General features: G+C 51.3%; 1 protein-coding gene across 3 annotated transcripts in view; it reads right to left on the reverse strand.

Annotated features, from left to right (window-relative positions):
• Positions 1 to 24,610, reverse strand: part of PLS3 (plastin 3) — a 46,589-nt gene that overhangs the window by 4,379 nt on the left and 17,600 nt on the right. For all 3 annotated transcript variants that reach the window (XM_065689279.1, XM_065689281.1, XM_065689280.1), the window contains 10 exons: positions 14,766 to 14,852; positions 8,468 to 8,631; positions 6,360 to 6,489; positions 5,784 to 5,916; positions 4,462 to 4,543; positions 3,688 to 3,853; positions 2,812 to 2,954; positions 1,721 to 1,816; positions 682 to 877; positions 39 to 117 (listed from right to left, as the gene is read on the reverse strand). In XM_065689279.1, the coding sequence (XP_065545351.1) occupies positions 39 to 117; positions 682 to 877; positions 1,721 to 1,816; positions 2,812 to 2,954; positions 3,688 to 3,853; positions 4,462 to 4,543; positions 5,784 to 5,916; positions 6,360 to 6,489; positions 8,468 to 8,631; positions 14,766 to 14,832 (1,256 nt within the window). In that variant the 5' untranslated portion in view covers positions 14,833 to 14,852. The remainder of the gene's footprint in view (positions 1 to 38; positions 118 to 681; positions 878 to 1,720; positions 1,817 to 2,811; positions 2,955 to 3,687; positions 3,854 to 4,461; positions 4,544 to 5,783; positions 5,917 to 6,359; positions 6,490 to 8,467; positions 8,632 to 14,765; positions 14,853 to 24,610) is intronic.

Here is a 24,610-nt window from a genome sequence, read left to right on the forward strand (position 1 = left end):
TCCAGTCTGATCCCATTGGGCCTCTCCCAAGAGCTTACCCATAGAGGTGATTTACGTGGGGGCTCACACCAAGGGAGTTCATCCAGTTGCGGAAGGTCCGTTCCTCACGCGTCTCTCCTAAACGACAGAAAACAGGTTCATTGAGCTTCTGCAAGCTCAAAAGCTGGGCAGGGGTTTCCCCCTTGCAAGGCAGGGAGCTTTGAGTAGCACAGCTCATCCGCGTGGGTTTTGAGCAGGAAAAGGGCATTTTCTTCTACGATAACTCTTCTGAAGGAAGAGGCTTCCCTGGGATCTAGTTTTGGACACCAGCCTGCCTTCGCCAGGCCTCAGCACTGCCTTTTGCTCCCTCTGCAGGAAAAAGCAGCAGGAAGGTCTTTCACATAGGTGCTGGCTCACTGCCGTCTGGGAGCCAGGCAGCCAAAGCCCCAACCCAGTGCCCCCATGAACGTCTCGCTGCATTACCGAGGGGCTCAACCCAACTCCCAGCCCCGGCATGGGCACTGGCAGGCTGCTCCTGCAGGGTCAGGCTCCACAGGCTGCAAAACGCCCTCCCCATCTACCACAAATGGGTAAACGACCCCCGAAGCCTCAAATCCCAGTTGTTACTGCAGTGGGCACAGCCTCTTGTGTTCACTTCAGGCATTTCCCTCCTGCCAATTCCATAACCGATGCGGCCATCACCTTCCAGCAGGGTCCAGTCGATGTCCTGGTTTTCAGGCTTGGTAAGTGCTGGGTACTTGTTGAACAGGTTGGCCACAAAGGCCAGGTTCAGTTTAGGGTTGCCGCTGACCACGTCAGCCGGCGTGACGAACTGCCGGCAGCCGAGGCGATCTGCCTGCTGCAGCATGTACTCCGCTCTCCGCAGGTCGTCCTTCTCCTGGGGAGGAAGCGAGACAAGAGCTGTCATGGAAGGGAACGGGCTACAGAGCAGATGGAAAGCTCCTGGATGGCAGGCTGAGAACACTGGGGCTCTTCAGCCTTGGAGACATCAGAGCAGCTTCCAGTGCCTGATGGGGGCTGCAAGGATGCTGCAGCGGTAGGACAAGGGGTGATGGGTTCAGACTGAAACGGGAAGTTCAGGTTGGGTATATCTAGAGAAATCCAGTTATACCTGAAGAAATTTACTGTGGGAGAGTGGTGAGGCCCTGGCACAGGTTGCTCAGAGGGAAATGGTAAATGCTCAGTCCCTGGCAGCGTTCAAGGCCAGGTTGGACAGAGCCGGCTGACATGAGGTTGACATGACATGGCAGGGGGTTGGAACTGGATGACCTTAAGGTCCTTTCCAACCCAAACCGCTCTATGATTCTATGCTACCTGGGGCAGTGTCACAACTTCACCCGCCTTCGTTAGGCACCAGTTGCTAATCAAAGGGATGAATCGTGCACAGTGCAGTTGTCCTGCTTCGTCCTGGTGTTCTCCCTAGCATGGTGCTTTCTAACTTTCATGCTTTTTGAACCTGACGGTTGAAAAGCAGGAGTCAGCATCCTCCCCAGCACAGCAAACCACAAACGGGGTTCAATCACTTGTATTAATCAGCAGGTAGTGACCAGGCCTGCGTCAACCACTCATTTAGCACATTCCCAAGGGGTGCACGTGCCCGCTGACACTTATCGGGCTCTAGAAATTAAGATTCCAGGTTACCCAGATGCCCTGGGGCAATTCTAGGGCACAGGGAGTTCTCAGCTGTACAGTGTGAGGACACGACAGCCCCAGTACTTACATTGAAACCCGACATGTTAATGTCAATCTGGGGCTCTCCCTCTTTCTGTCCTTTAGGTGCAATTTGATGCAGGAGGTGGAAATAAGCTCTAGAATCCTGAAATGGATGAAAAAGACAATTCAGGCCTCCCACACAGCAGTGAATACAAGATAACAACTGACATCAGGCTCGTCTTCAACAAGTCACTGTGCATGACTGGCTTATGTACCTTTACTGAATTACCAAAATCTGTAAGCTTAAAGCGAGCAGAAGGGCAGGGATCCAGGCAGCAGGAAAGGAAACAGAAAGAGAAAAGGTTAGAAATAGGTGACATTAAAGCTAGGGGGGGTGCCTGTTTGAAAGCTGCCTTTGCTGCAAGCTCTGGTGTCACAGCCTCCTCCCCAGCAGCAGGGACCCCGTGCTGCTCGCCCTCAGGGTCCCCCACATGTCCCAGGGTGGCCCTAACCCCTGGTCAACCATCCCTAGTACTACAGCAACAGTGAAAAGGGCTCAGTGAAGACAAAATCCAGGCAAAACGATGATGATGAGCAGTCTCTTTTCTCCTGTGCTTGCCCATTAGCTGGAACAGCTTAAAGGAGAGGCCAGGGATTGTCACAAAGCAGGAGGAGCAAATAGCTGCACTAATTATTTATCAACTACAAGTCCTTGTAGTCCACATCACTAAGAACCACCCAGGCACAGGCTGCCAGCCTGTGGGTTACACCAGACAAGCCAGCAGCTGTGAGCACTTCTGAAGCTGGCAGTAAGAGTGACCACTCGTAGGTGCACACAGGGGAGCTCTGGGCTCCCCATGCACCCCAAGGATCACCTTTTTCCCCACCCCAACAGTCCCTTAACCTGGGACCCACTTCAGTCCTCTCTCATTGGCACAGGGTGCCCAGAGAAGCTGTGGCTGCCCCATCCCCTGGCAGTGCTCAAGGCCAGGCTGGACACAGGGGCTTGGAGCAACCTGGTCCATAAAACCCTTGCTAAGCCTGCTCAGTGTGCTGAGGTTAAGGAAGGTCCTGTCCAAGGATGAAGGATGCAAACACAGCCCCAGCCAGCTCCCAGCCTTTCCCCAGGCACATGCAGGCCAGAAGAGCTCTCGGTACCTTGATGTCCGCACTGAAGTTGTTGATCTTGTGCCAGCCTGCGTTTTCCAGGTGGAAGTTGGCCCATCTTAGGAGCAGCTCCTCCGGGGAGAGCTTCATGAGGTCTTCCAGATTTTCACCATCACGAAGTAAGGCAGCCAGTGCTAGAAGAGAAATGCTTGTGAGGGGAAGGAAGGAGCTTTCAAGAGGCAAACCTGCATGCCAGAGTAAGAGCTGCAGCTGCAATTCATGGGAAGAAGGTGGGAACAGCAGCAACCAGTGATGAAGTGAAAATAACGTGGGTATTAATGGAGTTTTCCCAAGCTGGTTGTTACACAGAGTATAAATGATCCAGAAAGCTGTATATGAAAAATATTTCCCATTTTCTTGTATAACAGAATTCCCTGGATTTTACACTCAGGCTGATGACTGTAAGAAATGCAAATGTGCTCCAGTCTCCATGAAAAAGTGCTTCCAAGCAGTTTCACAAGAATAAGCAAGGAAGCCAAGATAAGCATCCTTTCAGATGGCCAGTGCTTCCCATGCCACGGATTCTCAATCTAAGCCAAACAACAGCACCAGTTCACTATGGGCAAGCTTAAACAGAAGACACGGAAGCCCCTGCATCCGTCCGGGCACTCCGATAGCCCGTGCAGGAGTAACACAGCTCTGCAAATGATTTGCGAAGTTCGGAGTTTGGAGGCTGTCAATGCAGGATGAAGCGAGCACAGGGAAGAGCTCTGCAGCGCCGGGAGCTCAGCTGCACCACCACCAGCACCAAGGAGGGGTTTAGGAGAACCAAATCACTGGAGGAGAGCAGGGGAGGGAAGAGGCAGTGGTGGGGCTGGAGACGACAGCACAAGCGATGCGGTGCTCAGGCTCTCTCGTTTCATTTACCTTCATTTCTGCTGAGCTCGATGTCGGCGAACAAGCCGATCTTAATGATCTGCCAGAGGAGCCCCAGGACCAGGTGGGGTTTCCCTTCCCTCAAGTCCTCTGCACCAATATTGACAACGTGACAGCCGATGGCAGAGGCCGAATTCAGCGCCAGGTTCAGGTTCTCCTGCGAACAGCGACAGCCGGGTGAGACACAACGTGGGGACACACTGCTTCGCCTTTCATCCAGCCCCAGCAGAGTGAGAACCCCCCTTGGCCCTTGCTCCAATAGCCGCCACTCGGAGGAGATGCTCCTCGATGCTGAGCAGTTTCAGCAGCACTGTGGTGGCCGAATCAACATGAACTGAACGAGGCACCAGGGTTGAATTTCAGCCTCTGGTATTTAGTTTCAGCCTCTGAGTCAGTCGCATCGAGTGGTGTCAATAAGAATAAGGCTGGAGAAGTGTTAAGTTATACTCACACGCAGGCATCCTCACAAAAACCTGCTGTACTATGGGATGCTCCATGGACAGGCAACTCCAGTGACCACCTTGTTTTACTGTGTGTAATCACGGCAGCAATACAAGGTGCACACAGCATTTCAGCTGTTTTACCCCTGATTAAATTCATTTTTGTCTCTTGAACTGTACTCATACCCCCAAAACCACCTTTAATAATTAAACTCAAGTTATAAAAGTCCAGGGCTTCACAATAGCGATGCCTCTGGCCACCACGTTGCCTTCATCAGTGCTAGCAGAACCTGAAATCCAGCAAAAACACAGGAATGTGTAATACCTGAATGATGAATGGGGTGAGCTTCTTCTTGTTAATCGCTCTTTCATCAATGGTGTCCGGAACAGAAAGATTGATCATTTTGCTGGTGGGAAGAAAACCAACACCATTTGAACATTTGAGTATTGAATCTCAACAAAGCCCAGCGCACCGATACAAAACACGTTTCCTTTTGCCTCTTTGGGTTTGGGTCTTATTATTTCTTAAAATAAAGGCTGTGTAAATCAGAAGTTAATATTTACATGCTCAAGGCTGTGTTTGTAATTAATAGCTAAGCCTGAAACCTTAAACACGCTCCTGGCCACTCCTGATCTCAGCTGCTGGAGCAAAAAGAGCACATGAATTATTCACAGCACAGTCACTGAACTAGCGAGGACTCACTGCTCTGCTGACACCCGCTGCAGATTCCAGTACAGCAGCGTGCCTCCTGCTCTCGTAGAGGTGCGCGGCTGCTGGCAAGAAGCAACCTGCTCCCAAAAGCAGGAACACCTCAAGAGCTCTGGGGGGAGCACCTGAGCACAGGGAATTAGCCAGCAGCAAGCCCGGCACGTTTTCCCTTGATGTGATGAACCACATCCTACTCAGTTCAGTCTCCAGGTAAAGCCCTGAATTACTTGAAACGGGGGAAATAAAATCCCATTAAAATAAATCAATCACAGGCTAAAGAAAAAAACAAAGCAGAAAATAAATGAGAAGCAATGGGCAGCCACTAAACACCTTCTGCGTATTGATGGAGTTACTGAAACTCCAGGCTGATCCAATTCTCCACTGTCCTAATTCACTTCCATTTGAAAACCAAACCAAAACCACAAAGCCACAAGAAACCCCATACATAGGTGTTTAGCAGCCCCCAATACCTTCTGTTTCAGTATGCAGCAAAACAAGTTACTCAGTGCAGCCCAGAAAAGCCATTTTGGGGTTACTTCATAAGGTTACGAACACAACAACAGTAACCACGGAGGTTACTGTCTGAACAATAACCTATTAACACTTTTAACAGCATTATTAATGCTATTTAACCCTTCTGCCCTCCTCCAAGCTCCCTGTCATCAGGTTGAGTTCGCACCAGGACAACTCCTGCTTCTGCAAAGCACCTTCTCCCCTCCAAGCTCAGTCTCAAGGCCAAGCAAACCCACTAGACAACAATACCCGCTTGTGAAGCTGGCAGCAAAGCAGAAGCATCACACGGTGACAGTGAAAGCCCGGATGGCCGAGCCCCTTTATACACACACAAAATATCATGCACACACAATTAGTCACAAACCCAGCCCGGAACAGGAAGAAAATTCCCCCAGACTCCAGTTTCAGGAGCCGTCAAGACTTACCATAGCACAATCCCATCTCCCACAGCGTTGAACAGGTCATCTGTATTGGGGTTCATTGGAATCACATGCCTGCAGTCAGGATCATTTTCCAGGGCTTTGTTTATCCAGTTGACAAAGGCATATTTTTCTTCCTCTAAGATAACCATGGCAAAGTTAATACAGGCTTTTTCAGAACATAGCAAAGATTTTCCCCAAAGAACCAGTGTACAACAGCCCAGGGAAATAAAAGCCTCACCATCACGTCCACACTATCTGATTAGAAATAAGGTATTATTTCCATAAAGAAATACAACATTCACTTCCAACTACCAGTATATTCTTGTTCTTTACTTGTTACTCAACAAGTTTATTATATTCAAGCGTGACACAAAGACTTCATCAGCAAGAACAGTTAACAGAAAGAAATACACGTTTAATTTACATGTTTTTAATCTCGATTTACCCTCTAATTGCGTCCTGCTCTCACCTTGACATGAGGTTATTCAGCTATCAGAGAATAAGAGCGCAGGGCAATAGAAATCAACTGGCCATACGGTGTCCAGTGACCCTGGAGAGGGGTAGAAGACAGGCACATACCGGAGTAGGAGTGCTGGGTCCCCTCGCTGGAGAGCTCCGAGGTGCCCCCGATGGCACAGATCCCTTCCTTCCTGTTAATGGCTCTTCGGAATGTTTTGGCGATATCTCTGCTTTTCACCTCTTGGAAAATCTACAATTTAAACCAGGAAAACTGCCTTCGTGAAATGATCCCAGAATTGTTAGGGTTGGAAGGGACCTCTGGAGATCATCCCCCAGTGAAAGAACCACAGCAGAAGCTGTTTCTTCTCAGCTTTAAAGCAAACTTCGTAGCAAACTCAGCAAACATGAAGGGTCCAGCAAGGGGGTTGTGGTATTAAACTGAACATGGAGAGTGGGCAGAGAGCCACCCCACTCTCTCTAAACACATATTGCAAGTGCCTTTTGAAACAGAAGCATTAAGCACGAAGGACCTCACATACATTTACCTCGTCAAGTAGATTTCAGGAGACCACAATAAAACCCAGCGTGAAACCTTTGCAGTCCGAGAGCAGGTCCACATGCAGCAGCTCCACAGGACCAAAGCTGAGAAAGCCCTTGTGCAATTTCAACCTTTCTGCGTAAGCCAGATGCTCGAGTAACTGTGACTTTAGTTCACACACAAGACTTTGCCCACAACCCAAGAAACCATCCTCTTCAAGTGTGTCAGAGTCAAACCTGTGATAGTGCGTAACAAGTGTTCCATTCACTGGCTTGAAAGCCTCAAAACTGAGCCCAGTCAGTTCCAACCATGCTGAAAACACAAATGAAATGTGTACAGGTTCTCTAAACACTGCCCAGATGCGGCACGGTTAAACCAGCTCCTGATGGCACACGCAGGTTTTGATCACCCCTCTGATGGGGCAGAGGTAAGTGCAGACGCAAGAGCCCAGAAACTTTGGGGTTTCTGCTTGGTTGGTTTTAGACATCAGGATTTTGATGGAGATTTACTTCTTTCCAAGTCTGCTGGCCTAGTTACCGGCATTGCACACCAGCTCTAGAATACGCGCCTTAATGCTGAGGAAACCCTAAGTCACTCGGCCACAACCTTCAAGTCAGTTCACATCATCCTACAAGTAACCATAGCTTCTGCTCTCCAGCTTAGGTGCCCATAAGACACTTCATGTTTATTCAGTCATTGCTACCATCCAAATGTGACAGAAGAGATTTATTTCTTCCTTCCTAGTGCAAAGTTAGAGTTAGGAACCAGCTCAAACCAACATGCACCCAGCATGCAAGTGTTCACAAACTGCAAACCACCTCCAACTTACTGGTTGACTCCGAACTGAAAAGTTCAGAGGGTCTGAAAACAATTAAGGAACAAAAGGTGAAGAGAAATTAGGAAATGGCAAGAAACATAGCTGAAAACAGCTCCCTCAATGCACTGCACATACTGTCCTTACTCTTCCAGCATTCAGTCAGAGCATAAGAAGGATGAAGGGGTGGACATTAAACCTGTACCTCAGCAGTGCTGTGCTTTTGTAAAAATACAAATAATTACAAATTCTGACCTATTTCTACAGAAAAAGGCTGTAGATTAGACCCAGCCTCTAGCTTTTCCTTTCTCTCTGCTCCTGTTCTTCCTTCTCAAGGCAATAAATAATCTGAAGTTTCCTGTATCAGCATCTAGGACTAATCTCCAAGTGTGTCTTGAAACACCCTTCAAGTCTTCAGCAAATACTTGCAGTTCCATTAAATTGAGAAAGGAAATGATACTGATTCACTGGGAAAACAGGCATTCATCTATGTGCCTGGAAAAACCAAGTAGCTTCCAGTCAATGCTGTAAGCCTGGAAAGCTACAAGTCTTTTCCACTTGTCACCTCATGTGGAAATGGTCTCTTGGCCTCCAATGAAGTTTTCATATAGGAAAAGCACATGGGTTCTATTTGTTTTTAGTTCAAAATCCAACACATTCCCCCCCTGTCTAAGTGCTGGCAGTGACAGCACAGCACAAAAGTCTGCTCATAGGCAGAGATCAGTGCAAAGACCAGATTTTTACATGGCAAGTCCTCAAAAGTCATCAGTTTGTAGAAGGAAACTCGGATTAGGGTAAGAAGCAAGAAGCCAGGTTCAACCTCTTCTAGTCCCTTCCTGAGCTTTGTCTAACAGGGAGTTCAGAAACAGCACTTACATAGACAAACTCCTCAAAACTGATCTTCCCATCCTTATTCTTGTCGCTGTCGATCATGAGCTTCTGGATGATCTCTCTCACTTTGTACCCGGGCAGAGGCAGGTTGGCTTCCTTGAAGAGCTCGTGCAACTCATAGTCACAGATGAACCCGTTGCTGTTGAGGTCTGAGGAAGAGAAGGGGCAAGAGAAGGTTTTAAAACACGCCAGTACCCAAACATGTCTACAGGACATGGAGGCAAGGAGGAACCTCCTAGCGCAGCCCATCACAACATACTGGTTTGGGGCCACATTGTTCATCTCTGCTGAAAGCAAGATCCATGCAGGACATGGACACATGAAAACACCAAGCCCAAATAGTAACTACTCAATGGGCAGCATCAAGAATACACCAGGAGTCAAAGGCACATGGCGGTGCTCAGAGAGGGTCCCAGTGCAGGCCATGAGACAGCTTTGGCGTTGGGCAGCGGCAGCCTGGAAGCAGAGCTGACCACGTACGACCGAGTGCAGTGGAGAAGCTTCACAACAGAGCATCTGCGTTTTCCATGATCTCCAGAGCTTTTCTTCCTGCCTCTAACTGCAGCTGGCTTTGTGTTAGCAACAGACAGTAATGAAACACAGCACTTGCTCTGTTCTGAGCTGAAAACACCAAGCCAGCTCCGCACTTACCCTTCTCCGTCACGTTGCTAATGATGTTACCCACTTACTGCTGACAGAAAGCTGCAGCCAGATACTTTAATCCTGCCCAAGACTGCTCTGCATAGGGCACTTGCTTTGACAAGCACCCACCGAGTCAGGGCAGCACCGTGTGCCAAAGGAGATGTTATTGCCTACGAGACTTGGGAAGAATGAAAACAAGAATCTGGAGCTTTCCACATCCACAGATCCCGACCCCCTTGGGGATGCCATCACATCACACCAGCCGGGAGAAAAGAAGGCTCCAGGGAAGCCTTATTGTGACCTTTCAGTGCTTAAAAGGGACCTATAAGAAAGCTGGGGAGAGACTTTCCAGCAGGGCTGTTGTGATGGGCGAGGGGTGATGGGTTTAAATAAAAGAGGGAGATTCAGGCTGCACGTGAGGAAGAAACTTTGTAGAGTGAGGGTGGTAAAAAAGACCCCTGGCCTCGCCTGGCCTCACCACCCACCTCTTCCCATAGCCCACACAGGATTTTCCCAGCCATTCACAAGGCAGCAGCCTCTCCCTCAGGCCCTAGAGTTAAATTCCACTCAAGCAACAGCTTCTGCTGCCCCAAAGCGCTTGCGTCCTCCCCAGCCTGGACGATGGAAGAGCCCGTGTTGGGTTTTGTTCAAGAGGGAATCCCACAGCACTGCCACTGGGGTCGGTATTAATGCTTCAATGGGAAACACTGTCAGGAATAAAGGAAAACAACCACGACAGCTCTGAAGTCCTGATTTCTTTTTAGCAAAATCTGGAAGTCAATTTCCTTGGAATGAGGTGTCAGCGGCGGGGTTCAGGTTTCATTCCACAGCGCTGTTCCAGCAAGCAGCATGTCCGCACCACCGCTTCAAACATCCTCATTTTCCACAGCCATACGGGATTGTAAAATTGCTTTTGTAAGCTAGGGAGAAAGTGAAATTCAAAGGCTTGGTGGCAGCCACCCAAAGCCAGACAGAGCAAACCTCTGCTCCCTCCTGCACCCCAGGCCCTGGGTCTCAGGGTAAAGAGCAGCATCAATTCCAGTGGATAATTAAATACATTCAAATACTTCACAGAATGTCAGTGCTTACAATAATGCTGATGAAATGAAGTGCTTTGGGGCGGTGATCAAGGATGGCAACATGCTGCCGTCTGGCCTTCAGTTTTAGAATTTTATTCCAAAAGCATATAAGCTTACAAAGGCAAGCTTTATTAAAGAGGCCAGCCCGAGATGTCATCAGCAAACTATTTCCCCTCTAGATAAATCACAGCTTCTTCTGTTACACTTATTACTAAACCTAACTCCACAATAGGCATCTTTTCCCTGCCTCACAGCCAGGGAAGGAAATCAGACAAGAATGGATTTGCTCATGTCCAGGGCCTATGGACCCCAAACAAACCTTTGCTTTCACCCTCAGCATGCCTTCGGCCAACTCGCTGGACTGAACAGACCACAATCCTTTCCCATGCTGCCAAATTAAGCAGATAAACCCAGAAACACCTGTGCATCACTTCTTCCAATGGATCCACCACCTAAAACACCAAGTTTTACATCTACCCCAATGTTAGCAGGCAAAGGACAGAGAAAAATCACACTTGAAAAAGACACTGGACCCTTGATAAGGTCATGGGTGCGATTTTGATTCAGATTTGGTAAAGGCGTTCTTCTTGACATGTCTAACTTAAGCTTTCAGAAGTGTTTCTGAACCAGCCTTCCACATGCCGTGTCTGAGCCTATTCAGAAATGAAAAGGGAAACCACAAAGTATGGTATTTCCTGAGTCAAATGCTTGTTGGTCGGACAGCAGGACCTGAGCTCCAAAGTCCCCATCTCTGCTGCACTGGAGGGATGCAGCTCCAGTTCTGGGGCTAGAACACCAGCGTGATTGACTATGTGCTGGAATATGGACCCATTCTTCTCTCAGCATGTCTGAAAGCCTTTAGACCTGTAAACAAGACAAGTAGGGCTGAGACCGCTATCCCACAGGGCAGCTGCTTCCCTTCCTGCTGCCTCTGCTCCCCGTCTGGCATCACAGCCAATGCTCAGAGGAGCAGGATTAAATAAACAAGGAGTCACCTTTGCAGCACCAGCAAGCCCCAGAGCTGTTTCCAGCATTCCTGCAGGCCCACCATATGGTGCCTTGCTGGATGTCCCGCAACGGGGCCAGGCTTCAGACGGAAGGTGGTCTAAAACCCCTCTGTAATGAAAGCTGAAACGGGATTCAGCAGCCAAAGAGCCTGTCAAAATAGCAGCTATCCCAAATGAAACCCTTCGGCGCGCAGCCCAGAGTTACTAATGGAAGAAAGCGAGATGGGTTTAACAGAGCAGCCACAGCCCGGATCTGTTATGATGCGCCTGATGCAAAGGAAACTGCAGCACATCCGAAGTTCCCTCTTTCCACGGACAGAGGCAGGGCCGGCAGCGGAGCAGCCTGGGAGAGGTCCCACCAGCGCTGCGCTCAGACCCATCGCCTGCCCGGGTGCAGGTGGCGCAGCGAAGCTGCGATAAAACCCAAACGCGGCTTCAAGCTCTGGCTCAGCTTCCTCCGAGCACTTAAAATAGCTTAAATAACAGGATGCAAGAGGGGAAAGTAACCCACACATGTCCTTTTAAGGCTATATGCTCAGCAGGACACACTCCAGCAGGATCACAGATCCCTGTTTGCCTGCAGCCGGCAGCTCGGAGCATTGTTTCACCACCTTGCAGCGCTGAACACAGTGTTCAGCCAGGGTAGGGGTTTTAAGTACTTCATGTTTCCAGGAAAGATGCTTATCTCTGCTATCAGAAGCAGGGAGGAGGAAGACAAATAAACAGAGCAAGTCTGCAGATAGGGCTGTACCATGCCTCCCTTGTGAAGTGCCACTGCTTGGCCAAGGGCACACGCATACCTGCTCTAGGCAACAAATCCAGAGGCCAGCTGGGATGTGGAGCAGTCTGCTCTTCTCCCCCTAACCTGCAGCCGTCCGAAGCCTAGACAGTCCTTACCCCCCACTTAATTACTTTTGTCAGGTGGTAAAATGCTTTTTTCCCCACTGCTGTTTACTACTTGGATCATTCCCAACACGAAGACCTGCTTGCAGGATACTGGGAGCTGCTTGCTGAAGATGCAGCTGACCTTAGTGCTAACTTTAAAGCACGGATTCTCACGTGTGGACTTCTAAATAAAGCAATAAGGAGTTTTTGGGACTCCTGCGTTTTGCTGGCTGTCAGCAGACAGCAAAGCAGCTTCATGGGAAATAGGGGATACCAGCAAGTGGCATGGAAGGCGCATGGTGACAGAGAGCACAGTAACACACCTCACTGCCTCGGTCTGGTCGAGCTGCATACAGAAAACCTTGTCACACACCCTTCAAGTTCATCAACCTGCACATCCAGAGCAGCAACTTGTCCCATGCTAGAATTAAAGCAGGTCTCCAGGAAGCCCATGCAGCCACACAGTGGAGCAGGCACATCTTGGTGGGCAGAAGCCACCAGGCAAGATGCTTCCTCCTTCCCACACCTACTTTGCGACATCGTAAGGGCCAACCACCTGAGCTTTGCTATAACCATGCTCTGAGCTGTGGTGCAAGGCTTCCAGGTAGCTGGGAGATAGAAACCCAGACTCATTTGTGTTGAAGGGACCTTAAAGCTCATCCATCTCCAGCCCCTGCCACGGGCAGGGACCCCTTCCACTGGAGCAGCTTGCTCCAAGCCGTGTCCAACCTGGGGCTCCTCCAGGCTGCCCCAGCCCAGCTCTCTCGGCCTGGCTCCAGAGCAGAGCTGCTCCAGCCCTCGCAGCAGCTCCATGGCCTCTTCCTCCCCAGATGAAAAAGGCTTCATTTTAAACAGCAGCCCTAGAACTTCTCTTCACATTCACGAGGCACATTAGAAGTTCACAGCAAAAGCCAACAACCAGTTAGCGACCAGTTCTGTATCCCAGGGCAAATACAGCTCCTTTAGGCAAGAATAAAAGGAATGAGAGCATTCAAGACACCCCTGACAGGAGTGTCCCACAGCAGTGCTTGCGGGCTGGACCATGCCTGGAGCTCACCATACAGGAGGCAGGTGAAAAGGCCTGGCAGATCCCATCTCACCTGTGGGTATGTCCGGGCTGATCACCGCATTTCTCGGTGACCCTTCGGCTGTGACACTGCCATGACAATTTAAAACCGAAGCGGCCCCACCTCCGAGCAGGGTGAGCTGGTTTCCTGACAGGGGTTTCTCCATGTTCCCAGTGCACAGGCAGCCACCAACCTCATCTTGAACGTTTCCCACATACTCGTGACAAAAAGCCACCTCATTCCAGCCAGGTTAATCATTGTGAGTTTATCCAAGGACTGAATGGGCTGTCTGCATCCCAGCCTTATTAAGGGCTGCACTCCGAGGCACGTTACACAACGAGAAGCACCATGGTCACCTATTTCCCTCTGCAGCAGCTCACTACCACTGGCTGGCAAAGTCCCGGGGCAGAGCAACAGGAGAGGGAGCTGCCCAAAATACAACTTGCATCATGTCCCAATAGGAAATACTGCTCTGGGAGAATCAGTTGCCTTTGAAATTCTTATTTCTCTCTGTAGATTGCAAATTTAGAGCAAAAGAGAGTTTAAGAGCACCCTGTTCTAGAGAGCAGTTTACCCAGTACAGATGCCAGGCAACAACCAATTTGCTTCACCAAAAGGATGCTCAAAAGAAGGATAAAAAGCACTGCAACAGCTGAAGCAGGAGCAGCAGGTTATGGAGGGGATTCTTCCCCTCTGCTGCATGAATGGGAGACCTTAGAGCAGTTCCAGTGCCCAAAGGGGCTGCAGGAAACCTGCAGAGGGGCTTGGGACAAGGGCCTGTAGGGACAGGCCAAGGGGAATGGCTTGAACCTGCCCGAGGGGAGCCTGAGCTGAGCTCTTAGGCAGAAGCTCTTCCCTGTGAGGGTGCTGAGGCGCTGGCACAGGGTGCCCAGAGAAGCTGTGGCTGCCCCATCCCTGGCAGTGCTCAAGGCCAGGTTGGACACAGGGGCTTGGAGCAAGCTGCTCCAGTGGAAGGGGTCCCTGCCCATGGCAGGGGCTGGGGCTGGAGGAGCTTTGAGGCCCCTTCAGCCCAACCCGGGCTGGGATGCTATGATAAGAACTGGAGCCACCAGAGGGCAATGCTCGTGCACGGCAGCCGCAGAGCGTTTTCTCCCCACCGCAAGCTGCTCCATAATGGCAGGTAAACAGACACTAATTAGGTTTTGCCTCCAAGCTCTCAAACAGTGCCTCAATGCACCTGCCCCAACCAGAAACACAGCCCCTACATTTACATGTGCACGGACTGGCCGACCTGCCAAAACCAGCATCCTCCGAGCAGAGCTCTGTGCCAGCCCTGGCTGCTGCCTGGGCTGCAGTACTGCAGTACCGGCTTGGATGCGTCTCCTGCCATCAGGAACCAACAAAGCCGAATCAGGAGCAACAGGGCAAGGCTCTGTGCCAGTGCTCATTGACAGCCCGGCTACCACATCCCTTTGTGCTCCTTGGCTAGAAGTGACAAGCCAGAAGCAACAAGGCTGCCAAGAGACTCCCTGGCATGCAGAAGACCACGAGAGCAACAGACTGCCCATATACCACGCACAGGGGTGGGATAAACCCATTTCACAGCAGACAGGAGCAAGGTGCCCTCCACACTGTGACTTACCAACTTTGGCAAAGGCCTCCTTGAGGTCCTCCAGGTCATCTTTGGAGATCTGCATGGTGTTGGCCATCTCATGAACTTAGGGAGTACCTACAGAGAGAAAAGGGACACCATGAAACCAGGCTGCCTTCAAACACCTGCAGTGCTGGACAGCCACACAGCAACAGGCAGTACCAAGGTCGCTACAGTTCTCGAGGCCACGTTTATCTTTCCACAAAGAAAACAGATGTGTGGAGCTCAGAAGATGGGAAATGCACTGCTTAACAAGTCAGAAAGCCCATTAGCCTTGTTAATATTTAGCTGTGTGTATTTATTTTATGGGCACACGTGAAGGTGCCTGCCAGCAGTGTGTTCTGTAGGCTGGGGGAGCTCACATCTCCAGGGATCTCCTGAACACGATCAGAATCCAGAGTTAAAAGTGTTAATGCAAGAGTGAATGCTCTGCCTGCCTGTCCCCGAGAGCACACAGCTACCGCAGCCAAAGAGCAAAGCTGCTGAACGGGGTCTTTCTGCACAGGGCTTTACCTGGTGCTGTTAGCAAGAAGGAATCGGTCTGGTTTCCTACCAGAAAAAGGTCTGAACAGACACCTGCCTATGGCCCCAGAGCCAAGCTCTCAATGGACCATGGAAGCACCAGGCTGTCTGCATGGCACTGACCCCTCCAGTCCCCTGAGCGAGGCACAGCAGGGAGACCCCAGTGCAAAACAGCAGGCACCAGCCCCGCTCACACCCCGGGTGTGGAGCTCTTGATCAGATCTCGGCGCTGAAGAAACAGAGAGGATGAAGCACACGGTGCCTACACCCATCTGTGTAATCCTCCTTCCCCGGCACTGAGGAGGTGCCACCCAGCCAGCCTGGACAGGAGCTGTCGCCATAAGGATGAGAAAAGGATGGAGCCATTCAGCCTGGAGGAAAGAAGCTGCAGGGAGGCCCCAGAGCAGCTTCCAGTGTCTGAACAGGGGCTACAAGGATGCTGGAGAGGGGCTCTTCATCAGGGACTGTAGTGACAGGACAAGGGGTGATGGGTTCAAACTGAAACAGGGGAAGTTCAGGTGAGATACAAGGCAGAAGCTCTTCCCTGTGAGGGTGCTGAGGCACTGGCACAGGGTGCCCAGAGAAGCTGTGGCTGCCCCATCCCTGGCAGTGCTCAAGGCCAGGTTGGACACAGGGGCTTGGAGCAAGCTGCTCCAGTGGAAGGGGTCCCTGCCCGTGACAGGGGTTGGAGCTGGAGCAGCTTTAAGGTCCCTTCAACCCAAACCAGGCTGGGGTTCTCTGCAAAGGCCAGTGACCTGCCCACATCCCCATCCCATGCCATTCATGACAGCAGCATCAGATGTCCCGTTGGCACTCTGGCCAATACAACCACCAGAGATCAGTGATGGATGGCTCAGTGCAAACAGGGCAACCTCTGTGCACAAACAAAGAGGCAGGCTAGATCAGCACGTTCTAGTGCCCATGCTAGCTGCAGCTCAGGAGCTCTAAAGCTGGGGATCGAGGCAGGCTCAGCGCAACTTCAAATGAGACTTGCATCCCCAGATTTTCCAGCTCCACCTTTGTTAGCTACAACCGCTCCGAGTTGAGAAATCAAAGGTTCCTCCTCTGCCTATGGGAACAGGCCCAGCTGCCGCCTCCTTTGTAAGGAAGAGGATGAGGGCGAGCTCAGGTTTACAGCCTGGCGGCAGGCAGGAGCCCCAACGGGCTGCTCGAGCAGCAAGAAGCTGTTCGACAAACGCCTGTGCTCTGATGGGCAGCCCCTTTTGTCTGAGCCCCCCAGCTACCTTCACAAGCACTTGCTGGCTTCGGAACACAGGTCTGCCTGTAGCTGTCTGCGCAGCCCGTCTGGAAGGAGGTGACGGGAGCGACGGGCAGGGTGGCAGCCTGGGAAGGCGGCTCAGGCGGGTGCTCGCAGCAGGGAAAGTCAACAAGAAGTTGCATCACTGCAGGGACACAAGGGAAGAACATCGGACCCCACCTCCAACAACAGCGGAGCTGCCAGCGGGCAGGATAACATCAGTGCAAGACACCAACAGCAAGACAGCCAAATCCATCCCTTGGCCGGTGCTGCAGGAATGGGGCAGGGGAGGAACCACGGCAAAGCTGCACCGGGCTGGCAGGAAAGGGGAAAGGAAGACACCACAATTTTTCTGCTACTGTTTCACATGACCCGGCTCCGATGAGCCCAGAGCCCCCCCCTGTGCTGGGTGCACCCCCAGAGCGTGAGCACAGCTCAGGGGGGGGATCCTGCCCCTCTGCTGCGCAATGGGGAGACCCCCCCTGCAGCCCTGCTCCAGCTCTGGGGCAGCAGCACAAGAGGGACGTGGAGCTGCTGGAGAGAGGCCAGAGGAGGCCATGGGGATGCTGCGAGGGCTGGAGCAGCTCTGCTCTGGAGCCAGGCTGAGAGAGCTGGGCTGGGGCAGCCTGGACAAGAGAAGGCTCCTGAAGGGGAGACCTGAGAGCAGCTCCCAGCTGCCCCCCGTGCTGTGTACCCAGGCCCCCACATCTTTCACACCAAAACAAGCAGCAAACACCCCCACAAGCTGAGAGCTGTTAAGAAAGCTGCTGTTTGACTTTAACATGGAAACACCACGCTCTGGATATGTCTTGCAGTTGTTCGGGGTGGGGGGGGGGTCCTCGCTTTAAAACCACCTCTCTTGCAGCCCCAGTGCTGTTCAGCTCAGTCAGGCTGGTTATAAAAGCGGGTTCACCTTTCAGTTTTCACACCGCTTCTTCCTTCTGTTTCTCTGCTTGAGAGCAGAGAGGGGGAGTTTGAATCAACAGAGAAAAAGCAGAGTCCTGACCTTGTGAGAGCTGCCTGGGAAGGGCAAAGTGTGTAAAGCTGGAACAAGACAGTGTATGAGGAGCTTAGTGGGCCACAAAGGTATGAGCTGACTGGGACTCTCGAGCTCCCAAAGCAGGTTTACAGAGCTCTTCTGCAATGGAGACACATCACCCCCAGCACGGGGCCGCAGGGCAGGAGAGCCTCAGGTTTTGTTGTGTGGGGGTTTTGTGGGTTTGTTTGCTTTTAACAGCTGAGTCTGGGGCATTCAGGCCGTGTTTTTCCATGCACAGTTGCATTGTTAAACAAGAGCCTTTGTCTTCGTGGATATAGAAAGCCCTTTTATCACAGTGGCAGAGGGATCACACGTCAGCTGCCTCTGTGGGGACACAGAACCACGCTGCTCACGCCGCACCACGGCGCATTCACTTCCACGTGAGCAGAGCCCCTGCCAGGGCACACAATGACAGCCAGAGACAAACGGTAGCTGTGGACCTCAGAAGATGGGAAATGCACTGCTTACCAAGTCAGAAATCCCATTAGCCTCCTTAATATTTAGCTCGGTGTATTTATTTCATGGGCTATGTTGCTCTGCACAGATAGAATCACAGCCAGGCTGGGGCTGGATGTCCCTAATGAAGAGTCTGCAGTGTTAGGACAAGGGGTAATGCCTTCAAACTTAAATAGGAACGTACCTGCCACCAGTGTAGACCCATTTTAGAGGGAGGAAGAGAGAGAGAGGGGGAAAGAGGAGACAGAATTGAGCTGGTAATCCCGCACCCATTTCACACCCTGGTGACAGAAAGGCTATCAGTCAATGCACACATAAGCAGAGTGTATAAGGAAGCAATTCCTGCTCCAGATCCCTTTTGCTCCTGCCTTCATCCCTCACTCCACAGAAGAAAACCAGAGGCAGCTCCATAACATATGGATGGACTAAAGATGCTCCAGAGAAGAGTGTGGCTGGCAGACAGTGCAGCCTGTTTGTGCCACAGAATCCCAGACTGGTTTGGTTGGAAGAGATCATAAAGCTCACCCCATTCCCACCCCCATTCCCTGCAGACTTCTCTTTAAGCTGCAGATCAGAGCTGCTTCAAGTGCATCTGAGGTTTTCCAGTATCAACTCCCTTCCCCGAGAGTGGCTGTATAAAGTTTCTGTGCAAACAAGTTTTATAGCTCCTGAACACAGGGCAGCCATCAAATCAGGGCTCGTTTATTTGCTCTCCAGGCAGAGCTGCAATACCGACAAGTCAGATGGAGCTGCCCCAGCACCTGTGCTTCCCCAGCTGGAACCCACCTTCAGTGGGACCATCACCAGAAGGATGCCCTTGGGTGCTCAGACAGCGCCTTAAGACCATCCAAACCCAGAGAAGAGATCCCCAAGCCTCTTTCCCAAGTGGACAAGTCCTGGGAGCTGCATCCTGCACAGAGGATCAGTGAAACATCACAGAGCCCCAGCCTGGTTTGGGTTGAAGGGACCTTAAAGCTCCTCCAGCTCCAACCCCTGCCACAGGCAGGACCCCTTCCACTGGAGCAGCTTGCTCCAAGCCCCTGTGTCCAACCTGGCCTTGAGCACTGCCAGGGATGGGGCAGCCACAGCTTCTCTGGGCACCCTGTGCCAGCGCCTCAGCACCCTCACAGGGAAGAGCTTCTCCTAATGTCTATGATACTCACTCCAACATTATAAAGTGTAGCTAGGTAATTCTTACACCTAGATTTAAAGACTGCTGCTGTTACTTGTCAGTTTTTTAAGGGATGTGGATGGAATTTGGAGACATTTCTTTCTATTTAGGAAATAAACGCAACCATCTTGAATTCTCAGACTAAATCAGGCTCACATTGAATATTATGAATATCTCCGATTACCCACAAACTCCCTGTGCTTCATCAGCAAAACAAACCTTTATTCTAAAAATAAATTCTCCTTTCATGCTGTAGCAATTCATGGACTTTCCACTTCAATTCAAACTTCCAGCAGCTCAGCCTGCTTTTAAATTGCCTTTTAAAGCGGAGGCGGGGGGGTGGTGGTGGTGGTATGTGCATTCAGGCACTTGCACATCTCCCTGAAAGCTGCAGGTTTTGTCCCATTTTGAAAGCACATGGCAACCAAATATTTCCCAACAGCCACTTGAACACTTCCAAGAGAAACAGAGCTGGAATTTGCTGCTGATCCAAATGGAAGGATTTGCTTTCTTAGCAGCTCCGTGCTCATTTGAAAACCGAGCTGCTCCGTCCCTCCCAGACCCGCCCTGCTTTAATATCGCTACAAGTGACTGATTAACAGCACCGAGGTGTTTCTGCAAACGCAGACGCACATGGAAGTGCCAGGGGAAAGGCATTAATGTGCCCCTTTTCCACCCGAGCAAAGGGCCAGGAGCGAGCTGGGGCTGCGCTGGAGCAGCAGTGACTCAGCCCCTGCGCGCTGCGCTCCGCACGGGAACCTGCGCGTTTGCTGCTCTCGGTGCGGAGGGCTCCGGACAGGGCACGGCTCACTCGGCATCAGCTCCTGAGACAGCTCAGAACCTGCCTATCTCTGACCAGGGACCCGGCACGCAGCGCTCCGCTGTCAGACACCGAGTCCGGGCAGGCGGCAGAGCCCCGGGGCTGGCGGCACTGACGCAGCCCGGCTGATTTGGAGCTGATTTGGAGGGAATCCTGGTGATTCAGCCCCAGGATTCCTGTGGTTCACCCCGTCCTGCCCCTTCCTCCCCGTCCTGCCTTGCCCCATTCACCCCACCCAGCTCCTTTGGCAAGAACACAGAACCCCAGCCTGGTTTGTGTTGGGAGGGACCTCAAAGCTCCTCCAGCTCCAACCCCTGCCACGGGCAGGGACCCCTTCCACTGGAGCAGCTTGCTCCAAGCCCCTGTGTCCAACCTGGCCTTGAGCACTGCCAGGGATGGGGCAGCCACAGCTTCTCTGGGCACCCTGTGCCAGCGCCTCAGCACCCTCACAGGGAAGAGCTTCTGCCTAAGAGCTCAGCTCAGTCTCCCCTCGGGCAGGTTCAAGCCATTCCCCTTGGCCTCTCCTGACAGCAAGAAGAGGAAGTGAAAGCTTGCAGTGCGCTGACAGTCTGATGAGTCCTCAAAGATAAATACTTACTGCCACTTTGGGGCAGACAGGGAAGTTTAGGGATGGACGGCTTGTACATGAAAACCTAGCATGGAATCCATCCTCTGCTGCTCATGAATCAGTCTGTGTGTTTCAAGCAACGTTTTGTTCCTCAGGTTCCTCCCAGGCAGCACCCACAGGTTGGTTGTTAGCAAACACCGGGCTGTGGGAAGCACAGAAACTTGGATTTGGCAATTTCCATCCATCCAGTCACCAAGCACAGCCTGCAACCAGACTTTCACCACACTTTCATCTTTACTGCCTTTACCCACAGAGAACACACTTTGGTCCATGCTGCTTGTGTAGCCCACCAGCTACTACAGAACCATGTGGTGCATCTCAGGGGAAGGACACAAGACTGCAGATAGCAATTGCCCCTGCACAGGCACTTACAGCTCAGTTCTTCCCAATCCCATCAAGAGAGGACCTCCAGCTGCTGGGCTCTTGAAGCATCTCTATGTCGGCAACAGTCCCATCAGTGGGTTTTGCTTTGTATCCTCCCAAATCCCTGAAGCGGTCATGCTGGGAGACCAGCTCCCTGCTGTGCTTGTTGTCACCTGGGAGCAGACTGTGAGACTTTGCTCCCACTGTTACACAACCCTGCTGCTGCGGGGGAAAAGCCTGTCAAATCCATCAGGAGCAGAGACACACGCACTGGAATTAGTCACTGCACTTGGCATGCAGCCGCTCCCTCCAGATTGGGGGCATGTCTTTACGGGGTGTCCACCTCTGGGCACGCACCTTCCTCCAGGTTAAGAACCCAGTTTGTCCAAGCTAAACCTGTGCAGAATGATGCCAGAGGTTCTTCCAAGCAGCACTTTGGGAGATGCCCAGCAGGGACCCGGGCTGCCCAGAGGCAGGGTCACTCCATGGTATGGAAACAACAGCAAAAGTTTTCCTGTGCCTCCTGCTCAGATTTTAACCACTGCCCAAATGTCCATGGACAGCCTGGACAAGCTGATCCTTCACTTTTGCATGCTCAAAAGTGTTTTCTTTCCCTTCAAGACAGAACCAGATTCACCAGCTTCAATCATCTTAAACCCTTATTAAAAACAACTGCTGACCCATCAGCCAATTCACATGCCTCTGACACCCTGCACAGCCAAGGAGGTCGCCCAGAAAATGGTAAAGTGTTCATCACCCAGAACTGAGCTGGAGCAGGTACCCAGAGAAGACCCAAAATCAGCATCAAACCTGCTCACAGCATCAAACAGGGATCAGACCCTTGCTAAAAGCCCAGGAAAGCCTTGACCTTAAGAATATCCTCCAGAATGCTGCAAAGCTGGGGATATGGCACAGAAATCTGCAGGGATTGGAGTACGCAATTCGCTGGATGAGCTTTAAGGTCCCTTCCAACCCAAACCATTCCACGATTCTATGGTCCCCATGCAGCCCTGAGGGAATACGAACCAGAGCTGCTCCTGATGCACATTAAGCAGTGACATGCAATCCTGGAGCAGAGCAGATGGATGCTTGCCTTCCACCATGAACCAGCATTTACTATCAGGAGGCTGAAGTGGCAGAAACATAAAACTGGTTTAGGACTCAAGGGGAAGAGAAAGCATGGATAGCTTGCTGCAAACCTACATCCTTCTCTGAATGCTCCTGATGTGGATGACCAGAGCCATGGGGATGGGATGAGGGTCAAAGCAGGAGCAGAGCTGGCTTTCAAGGAGGAGAGCAGCTGCCTGCTAGACCTTGCTGCTGCTGCACTCGCATGTACTCATCACCTGCCGTGACCACCTTGCTGCTCCAACTCTATTACATGTATCTGCAGAGTACTTACAATCTGCAGGGAACGGCAGAGGCCAGATGAAAAACGGCTCAGGGCACCAGTGAATTGGTCCTTAAAAGCTTCTTTGCAAAATACTTCTCCCAAATGTTGCATTTTGGCACAGTTTTAGCAGAGCAGCTACTCCAGGATGAGAGCACAGTCGCGACCATGACCTCCGAGGTTTATCTCACTCTTGAATTGCAGCAGTTTGCTCACATCAGTGGAAACAGAGCAGCAAAATCCCCGATTAACCCATCAGTCCAACATGAACCAGGTGAGCCTTTCGAGACCTCTCAGGAAAGGAAGAGCTGAGCACTCATCCTGCCTGGCACTTGCAAAAGCAAGTAACATTCATAGATAATTTAAACCTAAGTGCAATAAGGTAAAAGAGGGGGAGCAGGGTCAGATGTCAGCTAATGGACTGAGACTTGGAAGGCTTAATGTAAATTCCTGGCTCAGGCACAGAAAACTCATGCTGGCCTCTCAGGAAATTCTTATGCTGATAATAACTCTTACTCTTGCCTAGTTCCCCAAATAAAAGCAGCATTAAACACTTCCTACTGCTCATTCAGTACCTTAGCCATAAATGACTTCAAGAAAGGACCCACGTCTTACCACCCACTGCAAAACTCAGCATAAGGCATCCCTCGCTGTATGATGGGACTCTCAGAGCGATGTTCCCCACCTGCATAAGCAAGGAGAAGCGAGGATCACAAGGCTAAAACAGATGAAGCAAGAAGCATTACTTGGTCTCGTAACCTTCCCTTCTGCCCAGGCAGGGCAATCAGCGAGATCCCTAAATTAAATCACAGCACAGTCACTGCCTACTCAGTGCCAGCAAACAAGCTCCTGCAAGCCAAACCCCCCGTGTGATGGTGCGATCCCTGGAGAGCTGGACCAAAGCGAGCCTCAGCAGTTCAGCCTGGCAGGGTGGGTTCTGTGCGACCCTTCACCGGGTACAGCTGTGGTGGAGCGATTCTGCAGTGTGTGCACCAGTCTGAAGATCTGGCCTGAAATGGGACAACCAAGCTCAAGGGAGACCTCGTTCCAGTCTTCCAATACCTAAAGGGATCTCAACTGACAGAGGGGAGACTGAGATGAGCTCTGAGGCAGAAGCTCTTCCCTGTGAGGGTGCTGAGGCGCTGGCACAGGGTGCCCAGAGAAGCTGTGGCTGCCCCATCCCTGGATTCTATGATTCTATGAAATCCCAGCAGCTGGGCAACTGCTGACCCCATGATAAACATCCAGAGAACGGTGTTAGAGATTCACGGAGTGGTTTGGGTTGGGAGGGACCTCAAAGCTCCTCCAGCCCCAGCCCCTGCCACGGGCAGGGACCCCTTCCACTGGAGCAGCTTGCTCCAAGCCCCTGTGTCCAACCTGGTCTTGAGCACTGCCAGGGATGGGGCATGCCTTAAATACAAAACAAACCTCTAGAAACTGCAAACCCTGCTCTATGCATTGCAATTATGTTCTAAAAGTCTCTTAGAAACCACAAATTTCAGTAACTGATCTCTTACTGGAAAAACCGAGTGATGAAGAAAAACCTTTTCCCATCCTCCCCTGCTGCCTGTAATCTTGTTCAGCAAGCACTTGGGGAAAGGGAAAGAAGTCAAAATAATTTGATCCAGAGGAGGCAAGCATCAGTAGAGTGCAATACATCAGTGTCGCGGCACAGCTGTCCTAGCAGCTTCTGGAAGTACAAAACCAATCTGTAACTTCAACATTTACTTCCTCTAGAGAAGCCAGCTCAGATCCTGTCTACCTTGACAAAAGCAGAAACATCAATCTCAAAGATGAATGTGAAAGAGCTAGAGGAGCAGGAGAGCTGCTGTCTTTGCCTCCCAGGAGGCTGCCACAATAGTGCTGTCGCATTCACTCTGACAGCTGGGTGTTCCCCATACTCCTCTGTAATCTAACTTCCTTTGGGGAAGAGCCATAGGGAACAAAGGGGAGCAGTGGCAAGCTCTGCTCTGTGACACTTGGACTGTGAGCAACCATTCCTAATCCCTACAAATCGCACCCTAATCATAGAATAGTTTGGGTTGGAAAGGACCTCAAGATCATCCAGTTCCAACCCCCCTGCCATGGGCAGGGACACCTCACACTAAACCATCCCACCCAAGGCTTCGTCCAACCTGGCCTTGAAAATCACCAGTTTCAAGGCCAGGCAGGATCTCCAAGGTGCATCC

Source organism: Lathamus discolor, chromosome 9, assembly GCF_037157495.1.
Source record: "Lathamus discolor isolate bLatDis1 chromosome 9, bLatDis1.hap1, whole genome shotgun sequence".
Classification (NCBI taxonomy): Eukaryota; Metazoa; Chordata; class Aves; order Psittaciformes; family Psittacidae; genus Lathamus; species Lathamus discolor.